Below are 14,327 nucleotides of genomic sequence, written 5' to 3' on the forward strand. Positions count from 1 at the left end.
AAAGAATCGCTATCCATCCAATTTTCAAAATTTCCCAAAACTTTGTATTACCTAAACATATAGGTAAAGATAAATAGGAAAAGAAATAAGAAAACGCAGGGAGGGGAGATGAAATGACATGTTTATTTGACGTATAGGTACTTATTATTGAACGTTTGAGTTTGGTTTTGAATGAAGTAACATTAGTGCTGGAGATTACATCAGAAGGGAGGGAATTCCATATTCGAGGACCAGCAGATTTAAATGCAATAATAGTTGACTGTTTGAGTGCTAATGGTAAATGGAGTTTAGAGTGGAAACGGGTATTATATTGATGGTAATGTTTATTGTACTAAAATAGATTTATTATATTAAAGGTAATACAAAGTTTTAGGAAATTTTGATATATTATGATGCCCCTGTGGATGTATTATAAGCACTAGAAAATTTAGCCCCTAAAACACTTCTGTTTTCGAGAACAATTGAATATAACAATTTACCGTTGCTCCTGGTAGATTTTGATAAATTTCAAATAGCGCCTACGGCCATACAATGGTAGCTGCGACCATAAAAATATCAAAATATGTAGTTGTGATATATAATTTCCCAATGGGTATAGCTAATCGGTTGATTTCAGTCAAGAAACATTGCTTTATAAATAGTTTGTTTTATTGAAATTCATCACGTTAATTTTACTCTCTTTTTTTTGGGAGATGCCCCCCCCCCCCACTGGCGCTCAAGAGGGGGGGGGGGGGGGGGTGCGATTTTTCAAATTTTCGAGGACCAAAAAAATTGTGCTCAATACCCCACACCGCCCCCCCCCCTCCCCCACTGAGCGAAATATTGGCCGGCACGATTTTCAAATTTCAGCACACTAAATTTCATATTGATTTAAAATTTGGGCCCCCCTCCTTGAACCAAATTCATGACCCCGTACCAAAACTTTGTATTACCTTTAGGGGTGCTTTATAAGAAGTGAAAGGGGGCGTTTTTTAAAAAGGGATAGGCTCCTTATAAGAAAGGAAAAGGGGCACGTATCGTTGATAAAAGTGTAATTATCAGAAGTGAAAAGGGGGTAATTATCGCATCTGAAAAGGGGCACTGGCCATATAGAAAAGCGGCACTTATGAGAAAGAAAAACGGGCACTTATAATAAATGGAAATGTGCTTTGTTGAAAGAAAAGGGGAACCGATCAGATTTTGATAGGGGCATTCATCGGAGGTGAAAGGGTGCATTTATGAAAAATAAATGTTAAAACATGTTAAAATAAACGGGGCACTTATCAGAGATAAAAATGGGTAATTATGAGAAGGGGAAGGGGCACTTAAAGAAAGGAAAAGAGCACTTCTCAGGAGGAGAAGGGCACTTGTCAAAGTAAATGGAGTAACTCTCAGAATTGAATAAGGTCATTTAGAAGAGATGAAAAGGGGCACTTATGAGAATGAAAAGTAACTATTTTCATAGGTAAAAAGGGGCATTTATGAGAAGGGTAAGGGGCTCTTTTTTAATGGGGGCACTTGTCATAAGGAAAAGCGGGCACTTATTAGAAAGAAAAGGGGGCACATGTGAATAAGGTGCGCTTATCCGAGTTAAAAATGGATAGTTAGTAAAAGGGGAAGGGGCACTTCTTACAAAGGAAAAGGGGCACTTGTCAAAGGAAAAGGGGTAATCCTCAGATTTGAATAGGGCAATTATCAGAGGTGAAGGGGGCGCTTCTCGTACCTCGGAAAAGGGGCACTAATTACTAGAGATTAAAAAGGGCACTTGTAGAAGTAAAAGGGGCACTCTTCCCATGTTAAAAGGGGCACATTTTGGGTACTAGAGATAGTGTTGTTGTTGTTGTTTTAGTTATAAGGGCGTGTGTCATTCAATTATGAATATTTACGCTGTCGGATGTTGCCTCTATTCAAGTCGTCGAAATAACCTCTGCGACGCATTAGCGGTACGGAAAAAAATACGCCTCCCGGGAGGCGTATTTTTTATTTACACGGCAGCTAGGGGAAAAGCTCGATTAGCGCCGCCTCTGTGTATATACACTTTGGCGTAAATACATTCTTGTACACGCCGTTAAAACTAAAACAACAACAATCAATAATTTACCTTCCTCTCTCCAACGCACGTACGACTACCATAGGCTCCATGCATAGATCCAGTGTAATCTATCTTTTGCGAAACTTCCTTTGAAGACTACTACTCGACTCGGCGCGCGCGGCTTGACTATTCACTGCCACTGCACGCACTCGTACGTACTCGACGACACGCTGATATAAACACCGCCATTACAATGATTAACCTGGCGAAAAAGCAGACGAAATGCTGAGCTAAAAATGTCTGGGTGGGTGTCATTCGACAATGATGGAGATGGAGATGTACGTGGGAAAGCACCAGCCCTACATTCATCGAGTAAATCAAGAGAAGATTATGGCGTTGGCCTGGTTGTTGAGGCGGGTGCAGGTGTTATTAGCGGGAGTTGGGTGAAGTTTGAGCATTCAACCTCCCCGAGCACGCCCACCTCTACCGCCCATCGGGTGGCGGAGGCCCAGGCCCAGCGGCCTATGATATCTCAGCATACAGGTACGTCCATATAGGCCTACATGTATACAAAATATGAACCGTGAAGTGTGGTTGAATTAGTGTGGTGGATCGTGGAGTCACTAGTCATGCTGTTGTTCTCAATTTAGTTTTTCGTAATTGTTGGTCAGTTGGTGATTCAGTGTAGATTTTTAAAATCATTTATTTCATGTAGACCTAGTCTTAGACCGAAAGCTTCAGTCTCTATAATCGTCGGTTGTTCCACTGAGACTCAGTGGAACAACCGACGATTATAGAGACTGAAGCTTTCGGTCTAACCTAGTCTATACTATCTAGACCTCTAATCCACAATTAACTTAGACTTCTTCTTCAAGATAATCTGCCTCTTCAAGTTCAATACTGAAGATTCTTGCAGATGCTGTATACTCTGCCTGATCGGGGTGTGCAGGTGGACCATTACACCGGGGTTTCCCCTACTCTTATACGAATAGTGCAATGGGTTCTTAACGTGCAAGGGTGGTGACTCTCCTGTACACGGGGCCTCCATTTAACGTCCCATCCGAGGGACGGAGTGTTTTCCACTTGACATAACCTGCATCTATGAACAAGGGAAGGGGCACGTTAACACACAACGCAGACTTCAGTCATCCGCCTGGGTGGGAGTCGAACCCAGGATCTTTGGTTCGACAGGCAGACGCTTTACCGACTGAGCCAACTCGCCTCCTAATAGGTCTAGACCTAATTTAATGTCATAATTGTAGAATCTAGATCTACATTGCAACTTTAATAATAATTTATGCAAAAAATATTATTAAAGTGTAACAAAGCAGGTCCGTAAAATGTGCAAAGAAAATATTCTTCATCAAAAAATTATTTGCATGTGATTGTGAGCTTGACTTTAAAGTGTACTTGTAAGCATTAACCAAAAAAAATTGTGATTGAAACAAAATCTCTTACCTGATTATTTGCTTGCAGTTTCAGCTTGAGGAATAGTGGTGTTTATATTTATTTAATCAGAAAAAATAGGCGCTCGGGCTGACGCCAGCGCCGATGTCACTTCTCCATACAGTATAAACCCGATTAGTATACTTGTACAGCCCGACGCATATCGGATAGGCTAGGTCATATCAGGAATGTCATAATTGGAGTGTCTACTGGGAGAATGGTGAATTATATTGCTCCTTCTTCCAGTGATTGTCAAGTCTGGCTTTAAAGCTGTTTACCGAGGTTGCAGATACATGTACTACCAACTCAGGGAGGGAGTTCCAGTCGTTGAGGACCCTGTGTTCTAATACCGGTATTCAAATTATGTAAGGAAACCTGTATACTTTCTAGACTTCACTGTCAGACACTATTGACTGACTGACTGACTTCTTTTTTTCTTCGGTAATAACTTACAGAACATGAGCTGAAAAGCGTCCATGAGCATTTGTCTACATCAATAACCCACTTCTTGTAATGGCCAAAATTACACTGATTGAATCTTTGCGCAGCACAAAACGTACAACCCTTTGCTACAAGGGTATGAAAATCAGAATATTTCCTGCATGTAAATGGACTGCAATGTAGTTTATAATAATAATTCCTCAAATTTTTTTTCTATTACACATGGTGTACCACAAGGTTCTATCCTAGGTACTCTATTGTTTTTAATTTACATTAATGGTCTTACACATTCTTCTAAACACGAGATTGTTACTATTATTTGTGACAAGTTCACAAGCACAAATTGGCGCTTTCAACTGCACCTCGATGTTAAATGAAGGTCCTTCCCCTTGTGGGTTTTTCGGCATTATGTAAGGAAACCTGTATACTTTCTAGACTTCACTGTCAGACACTATTGACTGACTGACTGGCTTTTTTCATCTTTGGTAATAACATACATGAAATGAGCTGTGAAGGGTACTTGAGCATTTTGTCTACATCAATAGCCCACTCCTTGTAATGGCCAAAATTAAACTGATTGAAACTTTGCACCGCATAAAAACGTACGACCATGCGGTACAATGGTCTGAAAATCAGACTATTACTTACAGGCTCTATACTAGCCCTTAAGTTGATTTGACAACTAATATTCATTATTTTCCCACTTACAGACATTTTCAAGCAACCTTTTTTTTAGGGAAGTTTTAAATTAGTATTATCTTTCAAATGCCGTTGGAATTAAACCTTTTCATTTTTTTGGCCTGCAAATGGGACATACATGTAGTAGGCCTTTAAGGCAACACTAAACTACAACGATACATGTATAGATGGGCAAATTGGGCAATGTTCTCCTAGATTGGCTATTACTTTCATTCAATCTGTCCCAACTTTGAGCTGCCATTTTCTCCTTCCTTTTACAATGTACTTTCCTCCCATCCTAGTCCCGCTGGGTTCACTCAATGTGACTTCCGGACCGCATGACCGTTACCAAAATCGCGGAAAAAGGGGTCAATTTTAAGCAATGTCCACAGACAATATATTCCTCGAAATAAAGAAAATAGGGGTGCACAGGTGTCCTCGAAATTGATAAATAGGGGTCAGGAAAAGAGAAAACCGGGAAGAAAAATTCTCGGAGCCAAGTCTTGTCCTTGAAATATGGTAAAAAAAGGGGTAAATTTGCGAAAGTGTCCTTACAATCTTATAAATAGGGGTATTCAAAGTACAATTTTGTCCTTGTTTTGACGTAAAAAAGGGGGTTAAATTTCACAAAATGTCCTTGAAATTGACCGCAAAAGGGGGTTATTTGCATTTGTGGTAACGGTCATACAGTTGTACATGTCACCCTCTGCGGGGGAGTGACCCCACCGTGATCCTAGTCCAGCTAGTGTTAATCTGTATAATTATACATATCTTGTTAACCCATCGCACACTGGAACCGGGTGCGCCCTGTATTAAGCCTCTTTCAAAGAGACTATAGTCAGTGGGTTCATCTAGTATGTTTCATTGTGATTTTCTAAAACGTAACAGAAAGACTCAAACCATATATGATACATAATGTACACGTGTAGAAGGAAATCTTTGTTTGAGCTGATGTTAAAATTGATTTTTACATTAATTTTGTATTTCTTAATAGTTAATGAGTTCTTTTCTTGGCTGGGATAAAGCTATATATAATGCATTCAATTTTTTAAAAACAGAATCGAATGTACGTTTACTTCAGATTCAACAATATGACATCTCAGTCACGGACTCATGTGGAATGCGAATGTGTACCTTTACCTGCATGTGAAGATATTTGTTTGCATTTCACAAAGACGTGAACTTTGACCAAGTAGGGATTATACCGGGGATGTACTCAGTACAAACAATGTGATTACCTCCTATGCATCATTTAGTAGGCATAATGGACAAGGTACTACCGTATGTAGCATAGACATGCATCCAGCTCGTGTAGACCCACTTGTATAAATTCATGTTTGTACAAGATGTACTGTAATAATGAAAAAATGAATGGAAAATGTAAATGTTATGTACAATAATTTATTTTAAATTTTGCAATGTGTGTACATGTACATTACATTTTATTGATAGCTGTTGATAGCTATAGTTTAAAGGAATTCAAAATCTTCCAAAAATTTGAGAAGTATTATTTTTGGGGTAAATAGAAGGGGCCTGCAAATGTTTGCTTTTATGCTAGTTTCTTGTGCAATTTTAAAGGCTCATTACCAGTACCTGGGTTTCAAATCAAGGAAGTATTGACTTAAAATTAATTTTAATGAAATATTATTTGGAGACAACATATCATACAGCTGTACAGTGTACATGTATGTAGCAGAAGAAGGAGAAGAAGATGGAGGAGGAGGAGGAGGAGGAGGAGGAGGAGGAGGAGGAGACACAACATTTAAGTTCATGATCGGCTGAGTGAGGATTGTATTTGGGATGTCAAGAACATTATTTGCTTTCAAAGAAATGAGGAAATACATACATGTACATGTACTGTATAGTGTATACTGTTAGTGTGACCCTCAAATTCTGTCCAATTAGGATATTTACTTAAAGATAAACTTTAGTACTGGTAATGCGATTGCATTGTGAAAGAAAAGGTGTGAAAGGATCAGAAACAGTTGATCATGTAGCATGTAAGTATTGGTGTGCACTGCAAGGTTCTGGAGTCATCAAAATCATAATAAATTTGACCGAGTCTTGGTAAAGTAACAAACACTCACATAGAAAGCTACAGTATCTGGGACAACACACATGGTGTCGGGGATGGTACTACATGTACCCTTGGCTTCCTTGTCTTTCTATGCTCATTACTCAGCCAGTATACATTTTCTTCCAAAATTGTTTGGCACATGTCATTTATTTGTAATCTTGAACATTCAGTGTAAGTTTCATTTGATTCTGTGAGAATTATTTTTTTTTTTTACCAGTACTGGAGTTTATAGCTTTAAATGTAATAAATAAGTTGTTAATTACTACATGTACATGTCAGGCCATGTACATGTTGGCCCTATAGCCTTTTCTGGTTTTTATTATTTATTTTTTCTAACAATGAAAAACAATGCAGTTTAGATCATAGCCACCCTTACCGAAAAGGCAGGCCTGCTTATAGCCTGCATCAAGCCTGCATAGCTGCTAAAAAGCAGGCTAATTCCTTAGCAAGCACTGACCTGCAAAAACGCCGAAATATGCAAATTAGGCAGGCTTAATTTAGCCTGTACATTTTAAAAGCAGGCTTATTTTAGCCTGCAAAATCATATTAACCTGGCTCAATTAGCCTGCAAAATTGCCCTGCTTTTTTAGTATGCAAATTAACCTGCTTTGTTAGCCTGCAAAAACGCTGAAATATGTAAGTTAATTGCAGGTTAATTTTAGCATGCTAATCTAAAATGCAGGCTAACAAAAATGAAGATATTCGATTAATTGCCATCACTATCGGTACAAGACTTCTTTTGGTATATCGACTCGGGTAGAGGAACGAGGGATAAATTGATACATCATAATCAATATTTGCAAGTGTCCACCAATAGGAATATTCTAACCTCAATTGCATTAGACTAACTCCATCACAATGATCATTTGAAGTTAATTCAAGATTGACTTTTGTAAAAGTACAGGCTCATACACCTATATATAGAAAACATACATGCTATTTGAATTGGTTAGTAATCGTATAATCAATATATCTATTGCTAAAACGTGAATGTAAGTGTGATCAGACAAATAATCTATTGGTCAATAATTTCCAAAGAAAAATACAATCACAAAATTGATATGTGCATTAATTGTCATAATTTGCTTAACAATTAATCATGATAAATGTATTTTTCTGTGAGACGTGTAAAGTAATAATGAATATTCATGAGATACGTATTGCAGGTTAATTTTAGCATGCTAATCGAAAAGGCAGGCTAACATACATGTAAATGAAGGTTTCTATTGGTTTCTATATTGGTCCCATATTGGGTTCAATTAGTCTTATTGGTTTATATTGGTCCTATTGTTCCTATTGGTAGATCTATTGGTCTTATTGGTTTCAATTGGACCAATTGGCCCCATTAGATATTTCAAATGGTTTCAATTGGACCAATTGGCCCCATTAGACTTAAATGGGACTTCAATTGGACCAATCAGCCCCATAGACTGTAAGGTTTTCAATTGGTTTCAAATATATCTTTTCTTCATATAAGTTGCAATTTAATCCAATTACGATATTTAATAAACACAAGACTATATCAATGTTATAACTATGGCCTAAAAACATTGCCCTCTCTTTCTAAGGCTCCATCATATTTCTTCCTTTATTTAACTTAGTCTTATGTATTATTCTGTTCGTTTGTATAAATGCATCCCCCCCAAAAAATGATTACAAAAAATGTAACATGCCAAATGTAATGAAATAAACATGTGAAATATGAAAATAAAATGAAATTGAAACTGAATCGGACCAATTGAAGTCCAAAATAGGGCCAATTGGTCCAATTGAAACCAATTGAGTTCCCATTAAAGTCTAATAGGGCCTATATAGGCCAATTGGTCCAATAGGGCCAATCTGGACCAATTGAAACCAACTGAAGTCCTATTAAAGTCCCAATGAGACCAATTAAAACCAACTGAAAAAATGAAAATTAAATTGGTGTTCAATTGGTTTCAATTGGATTTTTGTCTTGGGATGCCTCCCCAAGCGCTTGAAACCTCGCTTGCTCGGCTTTCTATGAACCTATTTTTGTTTAAACTCTTGAATCACCCCTGATATATAACATTAAACGTGCATGTGAAAAATAACCTGTAAAAAGCAATAACAGGTTAAATTTGTGTTTTAAACCTGTTCAGAGGACATTTCTTCAGATTGCAGGTTTAACAAATTATGATAGAAATTTACATGCTAAAGATTAAACTGCATCTCATCTGGCATGCTAAAGATTTAACCTGCTAAAACTGTATTTTGCAAAACGCATGCTAATTTTAAACTGCAGGCTGAGATTTAGCCTGCTAAAAACTGTTAGACTGTGTTTTGCAAAATGCATGCTAATAACAGGCTAAAATTTAACCTCCCAATAAACAGAACACTAAAAAGTAACCTCTTTTGGGAGTGTATTTTAAGTGATTTTAAAGTATAGTGCTTTTTGAACTAGATTTAAACGTTATCGACACGTGCCTTCATTTAAACAGAAAAGGTACTCCTGTTCACGTTTTCATCTAACCTAAAAACCACCAGTTTATTACGCGACTAGAGTAACGTCATTCCACGTACCTCTGTAAATCAAGTGTTTATGACCAAATAACCACTTGACCAAGCAACGAGTTTTTTGTCCGTTAACCGATGGTGGCGATAAATACGTAATTATTTGGTCTTGCAAGCACCTTTATCAATTGGTTTCACAGGTAATCCAAGGTTGATGGTAATAATCACGTTACTTACACCGGCTAATCGTCTAATTGTTCTGTCCGTGAATCTCTGGTTATATTAAATTAGTAATTCTGAGGTGTCTTACACACCTCTTTAAATGGTTTCAAAGTTACCATAAATTTCTGGGTTATGATCACGTGGCTCAAGCTGATTACTAATCTAAGCTGTGAATACGTGATATGTAGGTATGAAAATTCGTAATTATTAAGTGTTTTAAAACACCTTTTTAAATGGTAGTCAAAGTTGCCATAAGTTCCGCGGTGATGATCTCGTGACTCAAACGGATTATTAATCTAAGCTGGGCATACGTGACTTTTAGGTGTGAAAAATAAGGCATGATTAGGTGTCTTAAAACACCTATTTAAATGGTAGTCAAAGTTGCCATAAGTTCCGCGGTGATGATCTCGTGACTCAAACGGATTATTAATCTATAAGCTGGGCATACGTGACTTTTAGGTGTGAAAAATAAGGCATGATTAGGTGTCTTAAAACATCTATTTAAATGGTAGTCAACGTTGCCAGCAGTTCCGTGGTGATGATCTCGTGACTCAAACGGATTATTAATATAAGCTGGGTATTCCGTGTTTTCCAGGTGTGAAAATGAGTTAGTTATGGGTGTGTTGATGGTTTCACGGTTACCATTTAAGTTCGAGTCCGTGGTGATAATCCCGTGACTGTTGGCATATTTCTATGTTCATCAGTTGATAACTGACTGTTGGCATATTTTCATTGCACCAGTTGATTACTGGAGTGTGCATATTTCCAGTTGCACCAGTTGATGACTGAGTGTTGGCATATTTCGAGTTGAACCAGCTGACACCAATTAATTTGCATATTGAATATGGGGTGCGTGCAGATCTATGTTTTTTAAACAATTTATCTGAATTTACAGCATATTTCGTACTTACTGATGATTTAGTTATATGCAATTCATTTCGAAAATACTACAAATATAAATTACCAGTTATTAGGACATTTCGCTACTTCGTATAAATTACATTTAGGTAAACATGAATAAGGGAAACATTAACTATGAACTAAAATAATGTCAATAAAGTACAAGTATACGAACATTTTTTGATTAATTCAATTATGTAAGTCTACTTATTACCAATGCCTTTACATTGGAAATACAGACGTACCAGTATTGAAGTATTGTTGCTGTTCAACTGGTTGGAAGTTTTACCAAATGGTTCTAATGGCTCAGCTAGACCAGTTGAATTATAACTGACCTGGATCAACTGGATCATTTAGCCCCTTTCAATTTCCAGGGTTACCAGTTGGCATTAAATGGTTCATCAACTGGACCAGTTGCAACTAGCTTTCTCTTCTGGGATGTTTGCACCCCCCCCCCCCCCAACCCCCTGTAATCCCAAACTGCTTCCGGCGCGCCTGGACGTAATTATGGAAGATCCAAGACACGATGTTCAGAAACGGGATGAGAACGTCATTATTTTGGTTTATTTATTGTGTAACATTTGCGTAATTATTGGGTTGAACGCGGGTTACAGTAACATACTTCCTCTTCGACGTAAATTTCACGTGAATGAAGAACATGATTCATCTCAAGTCAGCCTCGTAATATTCACGTGAATTTCACGCAGATATTTTGACTAAAACTATCACCAACGCTTCACGTGTTTCTGTGACGCGATAATTTCGTTTATGAAGATGTAATTTCATAACCAAACAAACACGGGAGTATTAGGTTTACAAACCATGGTCTCCAAGGTAGGGATAATCACATAATTATAATGGTGATATTGCAGTGACAATTGCGTGATTTAGTGTACGTGTGTTTTAAGTTACCTAGTGCAATAAACGTATTAACACATTTACGTAAATGTCCGGTGTTTGAAGAACGTAACTCTCCTCAAGTCGATACCTTGATATTGACGTGATTTTCACGTGATTTTGTTTATTGGGCTGCTAAAACATGTAAGACTGATTTTGCAAAATGCAGGCTAAAATTTAACCTGCTAAAACATGTAAGACTGATTTTGCAAAATACAGGCTAAAATTTAACATGCAATAGAATAATTAGCATGTATTTAAGAATGCAGGCCAAACGCAGGTTCAAAGCAGGCTAAATAAGCCTGCGTTTTCGGTAAGGGCAAGCTATCTAAATTATTGTCTGCCTTCCTATTTGTTTTCACTACATGTACTCCTTGCTGTAGAGATTTAAAAAATATAATGTATTGCCACTCAATACTCATAAGATAATAGCAAAGAAATATGACAAATGAAAATTAAATGAAAAATACAAAAACGAAACAGAAGTAGTGTTGCTGGGTACCAGATACACTGTAGGCAGATACATGTACAGGCTGGCAAATTTGGTTAATTGAAATGATTAAATTGTTCACACAAAAAAGGGTGTTTGTTTACATTGACACCATCCAAAGTCCATGTTTACATGTCTTCATATTTTCCTGTTTTATTTACATGTAGTGTGTTCATTTTGACATATAAAACATGTACCGGTACACAAATAAGGGTGGGGAATATTGTTGGTAAAACTCATGAAGATAGATAATTTATTAAAGTGCTGAAACTTTTGAAACAAGAATTGAAATGGTAAGTGTTGATATCTTCATATCTTCTTTGGAAGTGTTATGGCTGATCTACAAACAACAGTTTTTGTCAACCTGTTATTCACAGGTCTTTCTTTATATATGAAAGATACATACATTTATTTGGAATTTGCCCAAATAGAAGAACACTGTACAATGTATGTCATGGGGAGAACAATAAGTCTTTATGAACGTAATATAATCCTATTATTCTAGTAGTCAATAAATTACATAAAATGTACATGTTGGCCTTCCCGTGATACATGTAGAATTGAGTTTGAAGGAAGTTTATTGATCTAGAATGAGACCATTTAAAAATATTCTCACAAGTCAAAGACTTTGGTCAATGTTTTGTGTTGCATCTACTGTATGTCATCATTCAAATTACTTTGGTTTGTCAAGAACATGCATGGGTAACATTTGCAAACTACATGTAGGCCTGAGATTGAGATTGTCAGTTCTGGAATTAAATGTGATCTGCCTGTGCTGGAATTTATTCAAAGAAGTGGAAGCAAAAATTGAGTTATGATGATCATTAAGTAGTAATAATGGCTGTGGCAGTAATTATTTGATGATTGTGAAACAGTAAAGGTGTTTAGATAATAACAATGTATGGCTCTAGATGACTTTAGTGATCTCTCTTCTCTAATTTACTTTTTGTGGTAAAAAAACCCCCTCAAACAAGGAGCAAGAAGGTGATGGTATTCTTTAGTTAAAGGTAATACAAAGTTTTGGTATGGGGTAATGAATTTGGTTTAAATGAACATATTGGAAGCATATGCAAGCCTACAATATTCAGTGATCGATGCGGTTGAAATCGAGTCTAAAGTGATGAAATTGTAAATAATAAACTCTTTATTTTGTATGGCGCCCTCTCAAGATCAAGATCTTAATTTATCTATAAAACAATGTTATTTGACTAAAATCGACCAATTTGCTATTACTGTTTGGAATATATATATCAGATCTGCATATTCTGAGATTTTTATAGTCGCAGCTACCATCGTCTGGCCGTTATAGGCGCTATTTCAAATTTATAAAAATTTACCGGGAGCACCGGTAAAATTCGATATTCAATTTTTCTCGAAAGCAGAAGAGTTTTAGGGGCTAACATTTTTAGTGCTTATAATACATCCGTAGGGGCATCCAAATATATCAAAATTGTAAAGAATCACTATCCAGCCAATTTTCAAAATTTACCAACACTTCGTAATACCTTTAAAACTGTTATCAGCTATACGCGAGGTGATGACTCATTTCGTAGCGTAAGAAATAAGGTACAAAGAGAAATCAGCTCTGCCAAGAAAAGTCTCTATAGCAGGAAAGTGGAACATCTGAAACAAAGTGAACCTGGGAAATGGCACCAGCAAATTCGCCACTTAGCAGGACTCAAGAAACAGTCTCTCAGCTTTCCAGCCGACAAATCCGACTTGGAGATTGCGAATGAGATAAACGCTCATTTTAGCCGGATTTGCTCGGCCCTTCCATCTCTCGACCTGGCTTCGCTGCCGGACTACCTCCCTGCGCCGACACCACCTCCAATCATCGAGCGACAAAAGGTCTTTGAATGCCTACGAAAAGTCAATGTCTCCAAGGCTGGTCACCCGAACGACTGCCCAACACGCCTCATCAAGGAATTTGCGTACGAGCTGTCTGAGCCGCTCACCCACATTTTCAACTGCTGTTTGAAAAATGGATGTTTCCCACATATCTGGAAAAATGCATCAGTATGTCCAGTGCCTAAGGTCCGGCCGGCAACGACACCTGACCAACTGAGGCCCATTTCTATCACGTCAGTATTAGCACGAGTGTTTGAGGGATTCCTTGCCCGTTGGATTATTGAGGATGTGCACCATGCTATTGATCCCCAACAGTTTGGGAACATGCCCGGAACATCAATTTGCCATTACTTAATCAGTCTCTTGGATAATGCTCATCGGGGAATTGACCGACCTGGGAAGTATGTTAACTTATGCATGATCGATTTCAGTAAAGCTTTCGATCATATCAACCATGTCACAGCAATCAGAAAAATGATTGACATAGGAGTTGACCGCTCCATTCTCCCGACTATCTGTAGTTTCCTGACGCAAAGAACGCAAACTGTTCGTTATCGTGGGGTTACATCAAATCTTTCCCACCTCTCTTGTGGTGTTCCGCAGGGAACTAAATTAGGACCCATTATTTTCCTGATAATGGTTAATGATGCCGCGTTGTCTACAGAAAACCGCTGGAAATATGTCGATGATCTAAGCCTTCTAGAGGTTGTCAACAAGTCGGACCCTCCGCAGTTACAAACACACATTGATTCTCTTGTTGATTGGTGTGAAATAAACGACATGAGGCCCAATCCAACGAAGTGCAAAACCATGCTGATCTCATTCTTGCGTAATGCACCGCCTGC

General features: G+C 37.6%; 1 protein-coding gene across 1 annotated transcript in view; it reads left to right on the top strand.

Moving 5' to 3' along the window:
• The first annotated feature begins 2,225 nt into the window (after window positions 1–2,225).
• LOC115923359 (stonin-2-like) overlaps window positions 2,226–14,327 on the top strand; it is a 36,408-nt gene continuing 24,306 nt past the window's right edge. The window contains exon 1 of the mRNA XM_030983823.1: window positions 2,226–2,554. Within this exon, the coding sequence (XP_030839683.1) occupies window positions 2,308–2,554 (247 nt within the window). The 5' untranslated portion in view covers window positions 2,226–2,307. The remainder of the gene's footprint in view (window positions 2,555–14,327) is intronic.

This window comes from Strongylocentrotus purpuratus, unplaced genomic scaffold (genome assembly GCF_000002235.5).
Source record: "Strongylocentrotus purpuratus isolate Spur 01 unplaced genomic scaffold, Spur_5.0 spur5_contig_831, whole genome shotgun sequence".
Taxonomy (NCBI): Eukaryota; Metazoa; Echinodermata; class Echinoidea; order Camarodonta; family Strongylocentrotidae; genus Strongylocentrotus; species Strongylocentrotus purpuratus.